The sequence below is a fragment of the Crinia signifera genome, chromosome 7 (assembly GCF_055691185.1).
Source record: "Crinia signifera chromosome 7, ASM5569118v1, whole genome shotgun sequence".
In the NCBI taxonomy this organism is placed as follows: domain Eukaryota; kingdom Metazoa; phylum Chordata; class Amphibia; order Anura; family Myobatrachidae; genus Crinia; species Crinia signifera.
The window spans coordinates 177607157-177629436 of record NC_139223.1 but is presented as its reverse complement, the minus strand read 5'-3'; the positions used below and the strand labels follow the sequence as shown (position 1 = coordinate 177629436).

Below are 22280 nucleotides of genomic sequence, written 5' to 3'. Positions count from 1 at the left end.
TCTGCCAAAGCTTGCCGGTATTTTGAATGCACAAAAGGATTTTTGAATGTACAATGGTGCGGTAACGCATAGCAACCTGACATCAGCCATAAACAGCACTAGAAAAATGACATTAAAATTACGGTTTCCGTTGTCATGGGTGAAAGCAGTTTGTACTATTTAGGAAATGAGAGCTAGGTTAATACAGCAAGTTGCTTTCCAAGCGTTTTTCTGTCCCTATAAACACCTATGTCATACTGTATGTACAGAAGTCGTATCGGCAAAATGCACGCGTTCTCCTGGACAGCCAGGTGTTAACTTGTTGAAGTGTAATTCACAGAGGAATTCTCTTTTTTCGTTTTTCATCTGTTACCGATACACAGAATTCATCTGCGAGAACAAAGCGCTGATGAGCTGGAAGAATAAATGAAAATCTTCCATGAATGAGTCTGAGCTCAAAACAAATTTTCACATAAATGTTGGTTGGAAGAATAAAATGTAAATGATTTGATTTAGTGGAAAAAGAGAATCACAGCGGCGAATGAAGCGGACCCCTGATTGGTGCGCAAATCTTTGAGTCCCTTGCGATTCCAAGGGTATTATTCCTGCCTCCATTCACCTTAATTAGAGTGAATTGGGGTTAGAGGTGAAGGGCGGCGATTTTGTCTCATAATAAACACCTGTTGCTGCTTACTGTATGTTCCCTGTAGAACGTCTATCGGAAAGGCAATACAGATGGAAGACGGCAGATCTGCCACAGGGATACCACAACCAAATTCATCAGTATTGTGACTGAAAGGGATCATCAAATATATATAGACATTTAGCAGAAGAATCGGTACTTGTTTCCTAGCACGGCGCCCATCGCATCGCCGCATACCATAAGCCTTACAATGGTATGCGATGCGATGTTACGCGATGGCACCCGATGTTATACAATTTAAAATCGTATACCATCGCATTTTATGCCATTGTATGCCATATACAATGGTATACAATTTTAAATTGTATAAGCACCCTAATGGGTGTTTTCAATGTTAAATGGCCCCCCTATAAGATTAATTGTATAAGCACCGTAATAGGTGCTTACAATGTTAAAAGCACCCCCACGCCACCCCCAGTATCAACGCCAACCCAAAGCGTGGCGAGCGGCGGCGGTATGCGTCCTCCAACCTTTTCATACCCTCACTATACACATCGTTGTGGAGCTGATTTTAGATAGTGTGGTGAGCCCGAAACGTGGCGAGCGCAGCGAGCCCCGCGAGGGGACGCGGAATACATGTAAAGTAATGCGTGTCTGCTCACCACGCTTCGGGCTCGGTGGCTCGCTGTGCTCGCCACACTATCTCAAATCAACTCCATGCCGACGTGGCTAGTGGGGGTATGAAAAGGTCGGAGGACGCATACTGCCACCCCTCGCGGGCTCGCTGCGCTCGCCACGCTTCGGGTTAGCGTTCATAGTGGGGGTGGCGTGGGGGTGCATTTAACATTGTAACCACCCATTAGGGTGCTTATACAATTAAAAATCGTATAGGGGGGCCAAAATCGCATCGCATGCGGCTCTATGGCATGCGATGCGATACAATGCATAAGATGTCATACGAGTGAAAATTGTGGGCGCCGTGCTAGGAAACAAGTACCGAAGAATCATTTCTCCTGAACAGGGGAAGAGTATCTGTACTTTCCTAGTCTTTGTTCATCATCGGAGAGAGATAAAGTGGAGCAAGATAAACTCAGCCAATCAGCTCCTTTCATTTTTTTCAAACACAACCTGTAACACGGCAGTTAGGAGCTGATTGGCTAGTTATCTCTCTGACCAAGGTTTAGGGAATCTCACCCTTTATTCGTAGGAGTCTATTACAATTGGACTTTGTATTATGTCTACAATATATAGTATACATCGAGCAGAGGCGGTCATTTTTAGGAGGAACCAATAGCAGGGTTGTCTACTTTTAAAGTCTCCTCTGCGGGAGAAGCCAGGAGAGAAGACTGTCAGCAGCACTTCAGGGGGCGGGGCCTGATGTAGACGCCATCAAGCCCCTAAATGATGCGATTTGCGCTAAATTATATCATCATAGCCCCACCCCTCACTTTTAATTCTGTTAAAATTGCACATTGAACAGAGGGGAGTGGGAAGACAATAGCACACCCCGCACTGCCCACCCATGATGAAGCCACGCCCCCAACGTGATCCATTCCGGCTGCCCCCTCCTGCACCGGGCGGCTATAAAAGAAGACAAGGAAGGCTAGAACTCTAATGTGCCTACACTGAGGATTAAAAGCGAAAGAAAGAAGAAATCTCTGAATGCAGCAAAGCATATTAGGCCCAATGTACTAAATGGCCTTTGGGAGAATAACATAATGCCGGCTTACTTCAAGAAAATTGGCTCGTATTGGTTTGGGATTTTGAGCCACGGTTAGTTAAGTAAATGCTATTAAAAGTATTAGGCATATAATGTTACACGGCGATGCAGTGTGTGCTATCCTGCCTGACACCCGTCCATGTGTTACAGAGGAGAAAGGACGCTCTGTGCTGTGTACGCCCCGGTAAAAGCAGAGTCGGTGCCTGATTCAGAACTGCACGCTAAGCAGCGATTGTTTCTTACTTAGCGAGTGGCCCAGCGCCTCCTGTCGGGGTGAACGTACACCCGTCCCTTGCCAATGCGCAAATCCCCCGGAAGCATGCGAATGGATGTGTACACTGACACAACCATTCGCATGCGAGCGTACAGGGGGGAAATCGTTAGATGGTCGCTGGCTGGGGCTGGCACTGGCATCATATGACGTCATCCGCCAGCGCCGTGCACCTGTGTCTGCATGGGACGCCCGGTGTTTTTCTGGGCACACCCACTGTTTTTGTTGGCACACCCAGGAAACACTGGGCATCCTGTTCTCCCTCTCTCCGCCCCCCAGGAGCTCTGCACTTGTGTATATTCCCTTACACACATGCACAGAGCCGCACCATCGGTCCCCAGAGCAAATACGCCGGGGACCGTTCAATAGTGAATCAGGCTCTCAGTGTGGTCCTAATACACCGGCTATCGTCCAGAGGCTTAGAGACTTATGCTGCCCATACACTTATGCGATCAAATGCGATGTTCCATCGCATCTGATCGCATCAAGTGGTGCCCAGTGCAGCACCCGATGTCGCATGCCATCCTGCGATGGACATCGGGTGCTGGAAGAGGGGTCGTGTGGGGCTGTGTAGGCGGGACCGGAGCTGGGGACCATAGCGGTGGAGCTATCAGGTGGCGGGACTTGTCAGCAGCAGCAGTTGACTTTGAAACACTGGACGGCCCTCTGATTGGCTCTCTCTCAGTGGCCTCAGCCAACCAGAGGCTGTCCAGTGTATCTGCTGCCGCTGCCGAGTCCCGCCGCCTGAAAGCTCCACCACTCCGGTCCCTGCTACACAGCCGCCATGCCTCCCCTGCTCCTCCTGAGTCCATCCGATCCCCAGCATTAAGGTTCCGGTTTCCCGCCAGCGCTCCGGTCCCCATCCTGGCCCCGCTCCCCGAACCCGCCGCTGATTGCATTCTAGCAATTGCATGTGGTTAAAAACCACATGCGATTGCTCATGCAATTCGATAAATATTTTGTGCAGCTCATAATATCTATCGATGCGACATTCTACGGCGTGCAGCGCATCGCGTCGAATGTCAACTTAAAAATGCATGCAATCATTCGATTTATCGGCCAGATCGAGGCAATGATTAATTAACTTTCTAAAGTTATTGCTACGGTCATACTTACAGCGCTGTCACCAGGAAGCTGGGGATGCGGAGGATTTGTACAAGGAATAATTAGAAGTCTGACTTCGCCCATGTGACTACAGAACAGAGAGAACCCTCAGGATTGAAGTGGAGGAGCGGGTTTTAAGTCGCTCCACAGCAATCCCTTAGTAAGTGTCACTCCATTTGAGGCAGATGGTTTCCTATGGAGTGATCCACACAGGTGATTTTTAATCATTGAGTAGCGCAAGCGTACCCCTTTGATCAGGCAGTGCTGCAGCGTAATCGCATTGCACGAACTTCAAGCAATTAATCTCGTCCATTTACTATAATGGGATAAATGAAACATGCTATTTTCTCTTTAGGCGTTTCAGAGTAGAAAATGCTACTTTGAAATGTGCTTTAGGAATTCAGAGATATTAATCTAAGTTGATGAATTGCGCAGAGTAACATAAAGCAGCTCAGTGTTTTCTAAGTGATTAATCTTAGCAGTCTGATTGCAGAGATATAAAATTGCCAGTCACAGGAGAGAGGTAAGTCTAAAGTTTAGAGTAAAACTGCGTACAAACTGGCCGATACTGTATAAAACAGATGATTCATTGCTGGACCAATGGCGTCCTTCACATACCTGTCGCTTTGGCTGTGCAACGCATCCGAGGGCTCAGCGCTGCCTGGGAGAAAGGGATGAAATCTGCATTTCAATCCCTAAATCCTGGAATTGGAGGCTCTGATTCCGGCATTGAAATCCAAAAATGCACGAAATCTCGGGACTCCACCGATACCGGGATTGGCATCCTTACTCATTATCCAGTTCATATTTGCAATTCTAGGCCTTGGGATTCTAAATATCGTTGTTTTCAGATTCTGGGATCTAATTATGGTCTAGACCCTTGATGGCTAACCTTGACACTCCGGCTGTTGTTGAACTACACATGCCAGCATGCTCTGCATCAGATTTATCATGGCCAAATAGAAAAACGGAAGCAGGCCGTAAGGCAATCCTACAGCAATGGATTCATGATGTCAAACCCACATTACCCATGGCCACCTCCCGTTTACTCTTCTTGTTCACGATGGACTGGCTTAAGACATCCCAACACAAAGAAACCTTGACACCTGCTCTATTTCGATGCTGGAATAAATTTATCCAGACCCTACCCCCTGCAACTAAACTTGCTCTTAGGCAATGTTTCCAATCTACGACCTGGTACTCCTATCAGCTCCTTGGCAATAAAGACCCAATTCCCATATAAGACCACGTTTCTCCTCCCCCCTCTTCGTCCTCCCTCCCTACTCCTCTTCTTACTCGAGCCTCTCCCATGGACGGCCTGCCCTATGGATGGATCGGCGGCCTTGGGGACCGGGTGGGCACCAAAGGTTTGTTTTACTAATGTAGTCTATAGTTTTTTGTCCTCTGTTTTGGACAAAATTTAGTCTTGTTATACACACACCTTTTTAGACGAGTCACAGATTATTGCATTTTATTGATATAAGGACCTTCATACTATATATGTATATAGTAATCTGTTATAACCCGCATAATTTATCTCGTGCAGGACAGACTCCTACTCTAGATACATGTGTATTGTTCTCGTGATTGGAATCGTTATATAAAGTTAGAAAAAGGTTTTTGAAGCTTCTCATTGCCCCAGACTATTACAAGATATAAGTGTGCAATTTATTGTTCAAACACTCTTGTACAATGTATATACGTATATTTTCACTGTATACTGTCCCATCATTTAAGCTTCAATAAAATACATTTGAAAAAAAAAAAAAAAAAAACGGAAGCAGAGCATGCTGGGATGTGTAGTTCAACAACAGCTGGAGTGTCAAGGTTGGCCATCAAGGGTCTAGACTGTGCAAAGATAGTAATTACTTGCGCCAGAAAATGATTAACCTAAGATTTTAGCCAATATTAGAACTTTTGGGAATAAGTTATAATGTCGGGTTGACAGCTCAATGTCAACATAATAAACCCAACAACAGTTATTTTGGGGTTAGGATTAAAATTGGCTGTCCAAATTATGTACCAGTTGACATTTAATGTCAACATTTTCAACATTATAACATTTAGCAGTCAATTAAATTGTCATAGTTGATCTTCTAAACATGTTGACTGTCGACGTATTATACTACTTATCGCCATATTGGTATCAAAATAATGGCTGGTGGCACTGTGACGGATGAGAAAACATACCAAACCCATACATTTTAGCATGATACTGATGGGTTGGTTACGGAATCCTGGCAGTCAGTCCTTCAGAATACAACAGCGGCATCCCAAAAGTTCAAATCCCAACATTTTTTTTAAGGTACTCAAACCCTACTCCTTACCCTCTCCCCTAATCCTCCTGTCCCACCCGCAGCCTAACAGCCTTCGTCTTTTGCCCACAAGCATAAAAAATGATGGACCATCTTATTGTAGATTTCTATCAGGCAATTAAAAGTGTCCTCCTAACAGTGCGTTTGCACATTCGTTACCATAGCTTGTTTATTGACTTGTTTGTTCCCTAGAATTGCTTTTCCAGACTTTGTAGTTATTGTTACATCTGTTGTCTACTCATTGCTACATATATTTGTTTGGATAATCGTTACCATTACTCTTAGGGGTGTATTTAGTAAGCGTTGGATTCTAAAACCCAGCGCTTCTGAGTAATCTTATGCCCGCAATTTAAAAGGGCAATGTGTTTACTAGCGAAACATGGCTACAAAAAGCATTGCCTTTTTAAATTCTGGGCAATAACACAGAAGCTGCAAGTTTTTACAACTCTTAGTAACTAACCCCCCCCCCCCCCCCCCCTCTAGTGTCTGCAATACTTGTTTCCCTGTTATTCAACCTTTGCAGGCATCCCGGTTTAACGTCTACCATTGCTTTAATGATGGCGCTCCTCTTGAGTGAGTATTTTTCGACCTGGCATCTATACCAGATATATTTACAGCGATGAACTTCAGTGATACGAGCAATAATATTCCACAAACAGGATTCCGACCCAATAAACATCTGCTGTACTAGATAAGTACTGGTATTTCCCATTGGCTGTCATGACTCTGTAGGCTTATCCACTGGAATAAGGATCGAGCATCTGGTGAATTGTGTTACTTGGAATAATTAGATATAATGGTGGCGTAATCCTTCTCTAAAACGAAGGATAAAAAGGTCCATTGAGCCTACCAGTAAAGCTCAGTTAATCCCAATAAATCCTTTCTATTTGCTTTCCCCCCCCCCTCCTCTTCCTACTGATACAGTGTACGGGAACAGATGTTCCTCTTCCCGTGCGAGGCAATTATAGAATACTTCTGCAACAGCAGAAAAGAATTGGGAACCCAATCAAATCGTGTGATATTCTCCTTTCCGACAAATGATCTTTAAATCATTACACGCTGACAGCTAGGAATTTCCCTGTGGGCCTGCTTTCTTTGGATACTTCTCAAACCTGTCCCCTTCCTCAGTGATGCGATACACCAACAGCAATGACAGGGACAAAAAGGAATAACACTATTTTAGAAGAACCCCAAGAGATTGGTAAGATAAAGTCGGACAGGTAAATGTGATGTCACACGTGAAAGATGTTCATCTCCTCGTTCAAAAGAAAAGTTGGCCAACACATTGTTTTGGTCAGAGGACCCTTCCTGGACTAAGAACTTCATTATATATCCACAAATAAAACGGCTTTGTTTGTGTATAGAGGTATGCGATATCATGTGTTGTGTAAAACAGGACATAGGCCCTTATTCTAGTTGATTTGGTCGGATGCGTATTTTCGGACAGGAACCGAGTGTTCTTAGCCCCGCCTACCGTACGGATCGCTCACACCATCCGAATGCGGTAAGACGCCGACCGAACGGACCGCGAGTGGGAACATCTGTGGGAACCTCCCCCATCATTCGATGGTCGCCGACCATCGAATGCTGGACCGAGTGGTCAGGCAGCACAGAGAGCTCCAGACCACTCGGGAATTTCTCCGTGCAAAGCAGGGATATGGGCGGGCAGCTAGCATCCGGCTATGTCAGCTGTCCGCCCCCCACACGTGCGTCACGGCCGGATTACCATACGCACGCCCAGCGTTTTCATAGGAACGTCCATGAAACGCGGGGCGTACGCATATGGTAATGAACCCAAACAGGCCTTCACGCCCCTCTCCACCCCCTGATCGGATGGTTCAGACCGATCATACAGAATTCACACCGTATTCGTACGTGTGCGGCGTTCGCACATGTGCAAATACACCTCTGCACATGCGCAAACACCAACCATCGGCCGTCAGTCCGCATTCGGAGCCATCCGACTCAACCAGAATAAGGCCCATAGTGTTATATAGCCAGCATTACCTACAATAACTACAGAATGTCATTTTCCAAAATACGCCAGTACAAAGTCCTCTTGATCAAATAGCAGAACCTTCATTTTCGGGTCCTCCGTCTCAAATAAAAGCAAAGAGGTGTTGTTACATCAAATGGAGGAATATGTGTTAGGAGAAAACATCAAAGAATGCCGTAATAGGCGAAAAAGGTTTCGGATTTGTAAAATCATAACATGCACTTACAACGGTGTGAAATGCAGGAAGGCTGTGGGTACTTTGGCGGGCCCCTGGGCTCTCTAGATCGCGTGTGACCGGTCCTGGTTGCAGAAGAGAAATCTGGGACGTATAAAGAGTAAGGGGTGAGAGACCTACCAATGAGGTTACCTTGGCGATTGGTGGGCGCATTATATTATGCCAGAAACCGCTTATAACATATATCATTATTTTAGTTATTATAATTGTAATGGCTGTATGGTGCGCCTGCTCTCTGGTTTCTATGATGAAGTATAAAGAATCACTAGGGGCAACAAGCAGAAGCACTGCACCTATTCATGCTCTTCCAGGCACTCTCCGGGTGCATGATTGGTGACTGTCCTGATGAATTTGGTGAGGAATTAGAACACCTGTGCATTGATTTTATGATTTAATAGATCCAAGGCCCTGAATGTTCATGTTCTCCATGGCCATAACAAGAGGTGGGTGACCCATTGACACCGCCTCACTTTTTCACCATACAGTGTGCCTGGCAAGGACAAGCATGGAATGCATCTTCCTGCTCTCAGGGGTGAATGTATGAGACCGTTATGTGCAATGTAATACTGCACCAGCCAATCAGCTCCCACCTGCCAATTTACATATTGGAGCCGATTGGCTGGTGCATATCACCTTGCACATACTGTTCTTGATGGGGATAGATACCACTTCCCCCAGCTTCATACATTTACCCCTCAGTACTACCACGTGTGATGTCATGATGTCACATGTCCCGGGGCAGAGGCACCCTACATATCCTATTTGGCGTTACCAAGAAGTTTATCTTTCCAAAAACGGGATACGGTCACTAGGTTGACCGTATGAAAGGCGACATGGCTGAAGGTCGATGTGCGTGAAGGTTGACATGGGTTAGATCGACGGGGACATTAGGTCGACACAAGCATTAGGTCGACATGGGGAAGGTGGACAATCAACTGGTCGTCATGGGGTTTTTCACTTTTTTTGAGCCGACATGTGCCGACAGGCGGTATTTCATGCCCTACCATCCACTAGGGCGTGGTGGGAGAATAAAATAGTGTGCTTGAAGCGTGGCGAGCGCAGCGAAGAACAAGGTGCATTTTTAGTGTCCGTGTCAACTGCGTCGACATTCGGGTAAAAAAAGTGAAAAAGCCCATGTCGACCGTTTGACTGTTGACATTCCCTGTCGACCTAATGCTTTTGTCCCTGTCAACCTAACCCACGTCGAACTTTCAGTCATGTCGATACTTTCAGTTATGTCGACCTAATGTCGGTCTATCCTATGATTCCTACCCCAAAAACCCTCACCTTCCCCCCAACTACAACAATACCAGCATTTTTTTCGTAACCAACAGCAAAATAAATTTGAAAAAAAAAAAAAAAAAAAGAAAGTCGAATATGAAAACTTGGAAGGAACATTTTTCTATTAACCTTTGTCAGACTACAAGATAATGAAAGAAAATAAAATATGCCGATCATGAGCGGCGCAGATCTTATCTGTGTGCAAACAGATGGGGTGTTGATGGCAATGGTATATGAACATATTGGTATTATACATATTCTGCAATCAGATATTACAATCTTTAAGTGAAGCGAAACGCCAGAGGTTGCGTTTGTTAGGATTACACCGGATAGTAACCCCAAAGTCTGCTGTTTTGTGCTCCCGTGCCCTGTGGAATCTGTTGCCGCATTGTCTGATCCTGGCAGAAAATCTCATTAGAAGACAACAAACTCGGAGCTTCTGCAACAGGTGTTGACAAGGAGAAAGTATAAAGGGAAATAAAGGGAACTCGGCGAACACAGGGAACATGTTAAATTACTTCTTAGATATTTGTATCCCCCCAAACGCCAGATGCGGAGACAAACCACGCGCCTCCGATAATGGTGTTTGTGAGCAGCGTGAAGCCCTTAGATCTGGAACAGGATGAAGTTATGTTGTTCTAAAACTCTTTATTTGATGTCAAATGTTATTTTCCAAAACATCCTTTAATGGTTCTTTGTCTCGCAACATTTTTTAATGTTTACATCCCTAAAAGGGCGTCTTTGGGGCCTTGTTCCCGGAAGAAACAAAATATTTTCTGGTGATTAAATAAAAAACCCTGGAAATGCTGGCAGCATAAAGACAACTAAAACAAAACAAATAAAGGGCCTGATTCAGACGCACTCGCTGCTCTCTCTGCCTAGAGAGCAGGTAAGCGACGCCTGACAAACGGTGTGTATGTAGTTTACAGGTCTCCCTCCCTGTGCAATATTACTTTAGTGGGGTCACTCCCGAACCACTGGGGGTAGGAGACACTCCAGTCAGTACCGGTCTTTAGATAAGAACCCATGTGCTGAATCTCTGCTGCCACGGAGTGAGTCAATTGGACCGCAGGTGACTGGCAGAGACCCAATCTACATTGGGAATCCTGTTGAACATAGTGGCGGTGGGAGAGACTTGGTTTAGCCCACAAACGGAGAAATATACAACGATGGGAGTTCTATGTCACCTGGGATGTTGCTATGGGCAACGAATCAGATACTATCTATTATTTTGTAGAAGGCCTGAATAAATAAGAAGGAAGTAGAATCTGATTGGTTGCTATGGCAACATCTCATCATCTAACCATTGTCTGGAACCCCCATTCCCTCTAGAAGATAATAGACAGGATCTTATTGGTTGCCTTTAGCTTAGTAATTTCCCCCCAAAGTGTCTACTTTGACATATTGTTGGCAACGGTATTCTTTACGGCAGTGTTTCTCAGAATTGGTCCTCAGGATCGCCAACGGGTGTGGTATATTTGGTTGACATTTATCATGCCGACACGCATAAAGTTGACATATCAACATGGTCAAGCTGCCATGAAAACATGCTTAGCATGTCGACAGTGACCATGTCTACCTCATCATGTCTACACGGATGATACGATCTTTGGTGGCCCGGTGGTCACTTTTGTGTCTTCACCTAGTGGTCATTTGACCAGCAGTTTCAGTGGAGACCTTCCCTGGGCGACGTTCCCTTAAGTATATTCATTCTAGCCCCTGCCCTAACCCCTACAAGTGCCTAACCATAACCCACCCCCCCCCCCCCCCCCCAACAGCCTAACTCTAATCTCTCCAGATCCCACACACACACACACACCCTAACCCTCCTGGTGGGGACCTTTAAGATGTTGACACTGTAGGCATGACGACATTCTGAAGATGTTGACACCCTACTAACAATAATTGCTCACACTGTGGTGTTGACCATCGACCATGACTTGGAAAATGTGACCTGCTACGGAGCCTTAGGACAAAGTTTAAGAAATCCTAATGTCTAATCAACTAAGCACGAGACACCGAAATAGCATTCACTATTATCCAAGGCCAGGGGCATATTAACTATTAGACAGCTGGGTGGCACCATCTGCCTATCACAGAATTAGGGATATCTATGAGGAAGCCAATGTTTTGTGTATGCGCAGTGGCATTTCTGCGCACGTGTATACGTGCGAACTCTGCGAAAAAGTCTATTTGCCAGGTGCACACTCCCAGCCATGCGAGCAGGGGGTAGAGAGGGGCGTGGGTTGCTGGTCCATTAGCATATGTGAATGCCCAGCGTTTCATGCAACATACACGTGCTAATGTGTCCATGGCGCACGTGCGGGGGACAGACAGCTGACATAACCGGATGTCAGCTGCCCAATTCCCTGCAATTCTACATGCATATATAAGGTCGGTCTTGACCACCCTTACATATGCGTGCGCCTTCTCCATTATTCGATGGTTGGTGACCACTGGCATGCAAATGGATGTTCATGTAAAGCCTTGCGGGCACATCCCACGTGCGAACGGGTGGCGCCAGCTAACAAGGCAGGGTTAAAGTGACTTGCAAGGATGTGAATTCGCATCCGGGTGAGTCAACCAGAATAAGGAGCTACCACCTCCACACCTTCATTTGAGGGGCTGGAACGTGGGTATTGGTGGCAGTGTGAGGTTGGTAGTGGTAGTGGTGGGGGAGGGGGGGATTCAAGTTTTGCCTAGAGTGCCGAGTAGCCTCACACCAGCCCTGTCCATTGCCAGTAAGTCTGCTGTCTTGTTTAATAATGAAAAAAGACAGCGAGCGCCATCCTATTAAGCTTCCCTGATTTTTGTTAGAACAGAGTTGAATAGATTTTCAGTCATTGTTGGACTTGCGGTGCTATATACAGTATACCATGATTACATTCAGTAATTGCAAAAAAACAAATGTAAAATAGAACACAAGTTTGATCAGCTTATACTACTGTACTGAATCCAAGGCAGGCAAAGTCATTCAAAATATCCACATCTTAAGCCAATCCCATGTAAATTGATGGGCAAATATTAAGCGTTTTCACACTGCTAAGTGCTGTGTGTAAGCGCTGTTTAATTGTGTTAGTAGTATCTCTACTGCCACCTAGTGACTGAACAAAATGCTGCAGTTTTGATATTTTTCTACTTTGCAGCAGAAACACAAACCCCATTCATGTTCTGTAACCCTATGATCATACACAGCTGGGACAGAGTGGAAACTGCTGCACAAAATCACTGTGCAAAGGTGGTGTAACCCATAGCAACCCATCGCATTCTGACGTTTATCCATCTTTATAAATGAAGAGTTATTCCTACCAGCTCACTGCTAGTTCGTGTGCTTTCAGGGTGTTGCTCAAGCAGTGACCACTCATCTTGGGGTTGCGGCTGTTTTTTCCTTTCATCTGAGACAAGCGAGGGTTCACTCTGTTGTCCTGGGGGAACTCCGAGTCCTGGAAAAGGATAATGACAGTCACATAAATGTATGGTCATGTACAGTATTTCCTGCAACATAAAAGAAAAGATCAGTAATGTAATTTTCCTCCTGGACGCAGTCATTCCAAAGTGATTCATTGCACAGGATATAGGAAATGGGGGTGATTAACTCTATGAGCCTCTAGCAGGAGAGATCATTCGATGGTCAAGACCATCGAATGATTTGTCCTGCCATCGCAAATAGAAGTCAGTCTCAATTGACTTTTATTTGCCTGCGGCTGGACGAAGACGGGGCAGATGACTAACGTCATGTGACAACAGCAGCCCACCCTCGGCAGGCATCGCCCCACCCGCGTACCCATGGGAACCCCAGCGTTTTTATGTTGGACGTTCCCAAAACGCTGGGCATTATCATTGGCGAGCCCCATTCCCGCCAACGTCCGTCCCGATGTTTGCGAACGGCTCAGCGACTATGCAAGTCTCAGAAGCCGTTCGCAAATGGAGGCTGCACATGTGCATAATATACCATAATATACCAAGCGCATGCACAGTCCCCTAAACATCGGGATGGGGTCGAACTGGCTCACTAAATAAAGTTCAATAATGAGGTATTTTCTTGACCCTGTAAGGGCACCTGTCCTTCACCCATAGCTATTGCAAGCACCCATGGGGGTCTCTGGACTAGCACTCAGAAACCAGTGACATCACTGAAGCATGAGGAAACCAGTGACATCACTGAAGAATGGGAAACCAGTGACATCACGGAAGCATGAGGAAACCAGTGACATCACGGAAGCATGAGGAAACCAGTGACATCACGGAAGCATGAGGAAACCAGTGACATCACTGAAACATGAGGAAACCAGTGACATCACTGAAGCACGAGGAAACCAGTGACATCACTGAAGCATGAGGAAACCAGTGATATCACTGAAGCATAGGAAACGAGTGATATCACTGAAGCATGAGGGAACCAGTGACATCGCTGAAGCATGAGGAAACCAGTGACATCACTGAAGCATGGGAAACCAGTGACATCACTGAAGCATGGGAAACCAGTGACAGCACTGAAGCATGAGGGAACCAGTGACATTGCAGAAGCATGAGGAAACCAGTGACATCACTGAAGCATGGGAAACCAGTGACATCACTGAAGCATGAGGAAACGAGTGATATTGCTGAAGCATGGGAAACCAGTGACATCACTGAAGCATGAGGAAACCAGTGACATCACTGAAGCATGAGGAAACCAGTGACATCACTGAAGCATGAGGAAACCAGTGACATCACTGAAGCATGAGGAAACCAGTGACATCACTGAAGCATGAGGAAACCAGTGATATCACTGAAGCATGGGAAACGAGTGATATCACTGAAGCATGAGGGAACCAGTGACATCGCTGAAGCATGAGGAAACCAGTGACATCACTGAAGCATGGGAAACCAGTGACATCACTGAAGCATGAGGGAACCAGTGACATCGCTGAAGCCTTTATTTATTTATTACCAGTTTCTTATATAGCACATACATATTACGCAGCGCTTTACAGAGAATATTTGAACATTCACATCAGTCTCTGCCCCAGTGGAGCTTACAATCTATATTCCCTACCACATGTACACACACGCAGACATTCTAGGGTTACTTTGTAGGGAGCCAATTAACCTACTAGTATATTTTTGGAATGTGGAAGGTAAACGGAGTACCCGGAGTAAACCCACGCAAGTATGGAGAGAATATACAAACTCCGCACAGTTAGGGCCATGGTGGGAATCTAACCCATGACCTCAGTGCTGTGACGCAGTAATGCTAACCGTTACACCATCCGTATTGCCCCTTTAGTAACCCTAAAGACCGCATTCTCATGAATATTACTTCAGCCCCAATATGGCTGCCTCTGCGGCGGCGCGCTGGAAGCAGGTATTTAGCGTGTTATGGTGGTAGATTGGTTTGCTGCTGCTGCTGTTTAATGGTAGGTAACGGGCTTCTAAATGCCAGCACTGGGATTTTTACAAGTGCCGTTAACGAACAAGCTGCAGTTTACAGAAGCTAATTAAAACAGATATCACAACAAAATGCTGCAGTTGTTTTAAGCCTCATTTGCATTCTTTCCCTATCTACCTTATTAACCTTCAATATTAACAGGTAAATGATTCCAGCAAACAGATCAGTGGGAACAATCTCCCATAAGCGAGAGCAATAATAAGTTCTTATTCTCGGGTTTCAATGCCGCTGGGTCACAAAATACCGCAATCACCGTTTATTTGGTACATTATGTCTTCTTCCTATATTGTATCCTGATAGAACAACCTTGATACGTTAACTTCTCTTGACTTCAATCAGTGTAACATCAAACAATTAACAATATACAGTAATTGCTTGTTGATATCATACCGCACATTCATATTTCTCATATATTGTCCCTGCAAGAGCCTGACTGCTGCGCTTTACAGCTGCTGTACTATGACATCATAATCTGGAAACGGGAACAGGCATCTGCAGGGTCACCTTAGTCTGCCCTGATCCCGCCCTATCTGCCTGGTTCCACCCAGTCTCTATCTGTTGTTCCCGCAACCGCACTCAACTCCGCTTCCCCCAAGCCCATATTGTCTCAGTTCCTGTGGGCAGTATGGGTCCTCCTACTAGGCCCCGCCCCTCTAGCAGTGTGAGTTCACCATACAAAGTCCACTGTTAGTTCATGTTAAATATGAGACAGACCTTACACAATTATGGTACACATGTATGAGGCAGTGATAAGGGAAGAGAAGTGATAAAGTGCCTAGTACTATCACCGCCCAATCAGCTCCAAACTGTCCCTTTTTAAAACCAGCCTATAACTAAACAGTTAGGAGCTGATTGGCCGGTGATAAAGTAACAGGGACTTTATCACTTCTCCTCCCATGTTACCATGATTGGTGCAATAAATCTGCCTTCCTTGACTTTTCTCTATTTCAATCAGTGGCGGCTCCAGAGGCGGGGCTGCAGAACAGTTCAAAATTCAAATAGGGAAGCCAGTTGGAATGGCAGTTGGTGACATTTGGTGTGTCTCCCCTATTTGAATTATAAACTGTGCTGCAGCCCCTCCTCTGGATCCGCCACTGACCAGATCTCTGTAATGTTCCACTATCCTCCTCCTGCATTCACCTTCCGAAACCACAGGTCATTTCACGCTTCCAATCAGAGCGTGGTTTGTGCGAGTCCCGATGGAAGGACATACATTAGTTAGTGACTTCCAGGATAGTACATTGAATTGCTCCTGCTACACTATGGTGTCAATTTACTAAAGGTTCTAAAAATGAAAGGTGATGTTGGCCATAGCAACCAATAATATTTTGTCCATCATTTCTCACTACAAAATAATAGCATCTGATTGGTTTCTACTAAATTGGAGGTTTTCAGTTTGGGAGTAGGGCAGCACCTCTCCCTGACTCTATGGTTGTGTATAGACAGCAGGTAGCAGGAAGCAGGAAGCCCGTTCTAAGTGCTAAGACTAGCGGGTGGTATTTCTCAGATGGTGCGGGAGCGGAGGAAAACATTGTTACCGGACACCTCTCCCTGACTCTATGGTTGTGTATAGACCACCGGTAGCAGGAAGTCCGTTCTAAGTGCTAAGACTAACGGGTGGTATTTCCCAGACGGTGCGGGAGAGGAGGAAAGCATTGTTACCGGACAGCTCTCCCTGACTCTATGGTTGTGTATAGACCACCGGTAGCAGGAAGTCCATTCTAAGTGCTAAGACTAGCGGGTGGTATTTCCCAGACGGTGCGGGAGCGGAGGAAAACATTGTTACCGGACAGCTGGCCCGTCTTTGGGACTACAGGTAAACCCTACGGTGTCCTCATTACTACAGCCTCGGAAATGTACAGGAACCATCCTCGTGTTTATAAAAAAATAAGATTTAAAATTTTAAAAAACCTGGCAAGAATCATTCTGCAAATAGCTGTATGTGCGCTGCTGTATAGTAAATAACATAGGCCCTTATTCTGGTTGGTGCGGCCGGAGCCGCATATGCGGCTCCGACCGTGCAGGCGAATCCCCGCCTTCCATACGGATCGCCACGGCCGTCCGTACGTGGATATGTGGCGATCCGCATGAAATTGGACGGGGATACGCCTCCTCCATGGTGGGAGCAGCCCCTGCATTCGATGGTCGCCGAACATCGAATGCAGGGCCGCACGCTCCACCAGGTCCCGCAACACAAGACCACACGGACACTTGTCCGTGTGAAATCTTGTATGGGGGCGGGCAGCTGACATCCGGCGATGTCAGATGCCCGCCCCGTACCAACGCGTCACGGCCTCATTACCATGCATACGCCCCGCGTTTGCATGGGAACGCCCATGAAACGCGGGGCGTATGCATAGGGTAATGAGGATAAGTAGCCCCTCACGCCCCTCTACGCCCCCTGTGCGGCGTATAGAGAATCCTTGCGGTGAAATCGCCTGCACATGCGCAGAGTGACCTCTGCACATGCGCAGAAGATAAACATCGGCGGCCCGTACGCAAGCGGGAATATCCGCACCAACCAGAATAAGGGCCATAGTGTAATTATAGAGGAAGTTATTTATGCACCGTGTAAAGGGACTTGTGCATTCCCCGCCGCTCTGCAACACAAAACGGCAATGTTAAAGTGCTCTTTGTGCTTTGTGTGTAATATATCAACATGATGGAGATGCGACTACTGCAAATAGCATTTTGCTAATGGTATTTTACCTGTTCTATATCACAAAAGTAACTCATTCCATTAAAGGTCATTTACATTTAGCATATTTTTGACACAAAATAATGTTTTTTGCAGCGCAGCAGTTACATATATGTATCCACTCCATATATGTACTCTGGAATTCCTCGAATAGCTTAATATATTATTTTGTACTAGTGTACTAGCAAATGCTTCGAAAGCTAGTCTGCTACAGATGGAGCGCCTCTCAGCCAGCGCCCGGGCTTGCCAGCATGCCCCCGCTGGCGATCACTGGGGGAGAGGCGCTCCATCTGACCGGGACACGTGAGCGGGGTAGCGAACTCTGCCCATCTCCGCTTCAGGGATACAGACAGGGTTAGGGGGAGGGTGCAGGGAGGCAGCGTGGACTGGCGGACATCGACAGGGAGGCGGCGGGGACCTTCCGGGGGCTGGTGGTTGGCGATCCGACCGCCAGACACCCGCTGAATGACATCGGCTAGATCTATACCTTGTGTTTGCCTCTGTGTTTGTGCATGTGTGAGAGAAAGAGGTGTAGTTTTACTCACTGCCAACAGATGGCAGTGTTTCGGAGACACACCAACGGACACTAGACATATTCCCTGAACTGACAACGGGGCCCCCGAGCTCCGAAACGTTTTCTGTTTGGCACATGGAATAAAACTTCCACTTTCTTCAATATTCAGAGGACTCATCCCCTCTTGTTGGAGGGCACCGGAGCAAGCATTCCCTGGCTTCCACGAACAGGAAGTACAAAAGAGAGAATGCCATTGCTGAACGCTCAACTGTAGCCAGTGGCGATTTTCCCAATAGGCATTTAAGACATTAATTATTTTATTTTATTTACAGTTTCTTATATAGTGCAGCATATTCCGTTGAGCTTTACAATTGGAAACAACATTGATTAAAGACATGTGACTAGGTGGCACAACAGCAGGTTGCCCAATCGCCAATAAGGGGTGGGGTGGGCGGAAGTCCTGCATTAGGTAACAGACATGCATCAGACACTAGGTGATTGATGGAAATGTTACACAATTGATCAGTCTGCCTTTTCTCCCGGTCAGCCCGCCTGATGCAGAACCAATGAACTCATCACGGCAGCACGGACGGTGTAATGGTTAGCATTACTGCCTCACAGCGCTGAGGTCATGGGTGTCAATACCCACCATGGCTCTAACTGTGTGGAGTTTGTATATTCTCATCGTACTTGCGTGGGTTTCCTCCGGGTACTCCAGTTTCCTCCCACATTCCAAAAATATACTGGTAGGCTAATTGGCTCCCAACAAAATTAACCCTAGAATGTCTGTGTGTGCGTGTACATGTGGTAGGGAATATAGATTGTAAGCTCCACTGGGGCAGAGACTGATGTGAATGTTCAACTATTCTCTGTACAGCGCTGCGGGATATGTGTGCGCTATGTAAGAAACTGTTAATAAATAAAATATATAATAACTCAAAGTATTTCTAAAGTCATTACTTAAGGCTCAGAAATAGCGACTTATTTACACTGAGCAGAACCATTACGGAGTCAGTCTACTAAAGCTTCGAAAATTGAAAAAGGTGATGTTGGCCATAGCAACCAATCAGATTCTGTCTGATTGGTCTGAAATGATCACCTAGTCAACATAAAAGTCATCCTAGTAAGATTTATCTTCAGATCTGGCTGGTTGGAACAAAAACATGGTTATGGATGAGTGACAGTTTGTCAGTTTTCCAGCATTTCCAAGCAAATGGTCAACTGTCATTTGCTCTCATCCATAGCCATGTTTTTGTTCCAACCAGCCAGATCTGCAGATAAATCTGCGTGTGTATGGCCACCTTAGGAGTTGGAAATTCAATCTCCATCAGCAACAATATAATATACTGTATATAATAAAGCCCAGGTTCTCAAAGTCGGTCCTCAGGACCCCACACAGTGCAGGTTTTGCAGGTGTCCTAAAGTGAAGTAATTAGCTCAATCTGTGGATTTTTTTTAAATGTGTCAGTAATGAGTGCACCTGTTGGGTGACCTGGAAAACATGAACTGTGTGGGGCCCTGAGGAGTTTAAGAATCACTGCAGTAAAGTATAAAAAATAGAAATAAAATGTAAATACTCAAAATTCCATTGGTGGGTATAGAATGCCTTTGGTGTCCTCCTGTCCAACAATCTGGGACATATAAATACATCACTCTAACCTACACATCTTTCTGGTAGCGTTACATACCCATCAGACAAAGAAAAATTTGGTACAGACCATGTTCCCATGTCCATACCTCACATTAGGAGGGACACAATGCTCTATTTCTGGACTTTGCTCTTCATTTATGATGCCATCACCTGTGTTGCAGCACCTCTCTCATCACTTACCCTGTTAAAAACAGGTGATGGCAATCATACATTCAGAGGGAAGTCCAGGAGCAGAGCATGGTGTCCCTCCTGGAGACGGGCATGCTGGGAGGTATGATGTTCTCATACATCATTGCTGCTGTTATAATAGACCGGTCCTGCGAGACTCTGATAGCACCAGGTTTATTTTATTGCTAAAAATGTGTCTTACTTGCAACATATTGCGACTGGGATGCACATGGAGACCGGGACGCACAAGGAGACCGGGACACACATGGAGACTGGGACGCATGTGAAAACTGGGACGCATGGAGACCGGGGCTTGCATGGAGACTGGGGCATGCATGGAGACCGGAACGCACATGAAGACCGGGACGCACATGGAGACCGGGACGCACATGGAGAATGGGAGGCACAAGGAGACCGGGATGCACATGAAGACCGGGATGCACATGAAGACCGGGACGCACATGGAGACCGGGACGCACATGGAGAATGGGAGGCACATGGAGAATGGGAGGCACAAAGAGACCGGGATGCACATGAAGACCGGGACGCACATGGAGATCGGGACGCACTTGGAGACCGGGATGCACTTGGAGACCGGGACGCACATGGAGACTATGGGCCCGATTCAGACCCAATTGCTGCTGTGTGAATTAGCAGCGGCCAGCGATCAGGTAGATACCACCCCACTAAAGTGAAATCCTGGGAAGACTGGGAAGCACAAGGAGACTGGGAGGCACATGAAAACCGGGATGCACATGAAGACCGGGACGCACATGGAGACCGGGACGCACATGGAGAATGGGAGGCACAAGGAGACCGGGACACACATGGAGACCGGGACGCACTTGGAGACCGGGACGCACTTGGAGACCGGGACGCACTTGGAGACCGGGACGCACATGGAGATTGGGACGCACATGAAAACCGGGATGCACATGAAAACCGCGATGCACATGAAGATCGGGACGCGCATGGAGACCGGGACGCGCATGGAGACCGGGACGCGCATGGAGACCGGGGCTTGCATGGAGACCGGGGCGTGCATGGAGACCGGAACGCACATGGAGACCGGGACGCGCATGGAGAACGGGACGCGCATGGAGACCGGGGCGTGCATTGAGACCAGAACGCACATGGAGACCGGGATGCACATGGAGACTGGGACGCACATGAAGACTGGGAAGCACAAGGAGACTGGGAGGCACATGAAAAACGGGATGCACATGAAGACCGGGACGCACATGGAGACCGGGACGCACATGGAGAATGGGAGGCACAAGGAGACCGGGATGCACATGGAGATCGGGACGCACTTGGAGACCGGGACGCACATGGAGATTATGGGCCCGATTCAGACCCAATTGCTGCTGTGTGAATTAGCAGCGGCCAGCGATCAGGTAGATACCACCCCACTAAAGTGAAATCCTGCTTTGTGAATGAATGTGCTCATTCTGCGCATAGACGTGTACGTACGGCTTCTCCTCTATTCGCAGCCGAGATAATCCATTCGTAAGCCGCTCACCATCTCATGGTTTCCCCCGAGGGACTTACTCAGTGGCTGTGATGAAATCAGCCTGATCAAGGCCGGAGCGAACGTCACGCCCCCTGCTCTAAACCGCTTGCGTTTTCCCTAGTTATGCCTGCATTATTGTTTTAGCTCGCCCATTAAATGTCCTGTTATCACCCCCGGATCCCGGCTTCCCGGATCCCGGCTTCCTGTCAATCAGCTTACAAACGTCTAGCGAAGGAAAAATGTAGCAGGAGTTCATCGGTGCACAGCATCGGTACACGCGCACTGTGGCCCAGTCACATGGGCAGTCTATCGATAATCGACCCATGAGTGAATTCGCACAGCAGCTGAATTGGGCCCTATGACTTTTGTATATCTGTGTATTACGGAGTCTCGAAGCCTCTATACAAAGTGCTACAATAACCAAGTTGTGTTGTGCTTCGTACACAGGGCCTAATTCAGACATGATCGCACAGCTGCAAATTTGCAAGCTGGGTGATTAGCTATAGACTGCACATGCGCGAGGCCATCCCGCGAAAAAATCCAGCTATTTTATCGGTGGCCATACACAAGGTGATTGACAGGAAGCCGGCGTTTGTGGGCGGTAACCTGATGTTTTCTGGGAGTGTCAGGGAAAACGCCAGCGAGCCCAGGCAGGAAGTCATGTGACATCAGCTCCGGCCTCGTTCAGCCTGTTTCTATATCAGCCGCTGAGTAAGTCCTGGGCTACGCACAGACCGCACACACTGGGGAATCATTACATG

At 46.8% G+C, this 22280-nt stretch overlaps 1 protein-coding gene across 1 annotated transcript in view; it reads right to left on the bottom strand.

Annotated features, from left to right (window-relative positions):
- Positions 1-22280, bottom strand: part of SPAG16 (sperm associated antigen 16) — a 713525-nt gene that overhangs the window by 569406 nt on the left and 121839 nt on the right. Inside the window, exon 10 of the mRNA XM_083154490.1 lies at positions 12854-12987. Within this exon, the coding sequence (XP_083010616.1) occupies positions 12854-12987 (134 nt within the window). The remainder of the gene's footprint in view (positions 1-12853; positions 12988-22280) is intronic.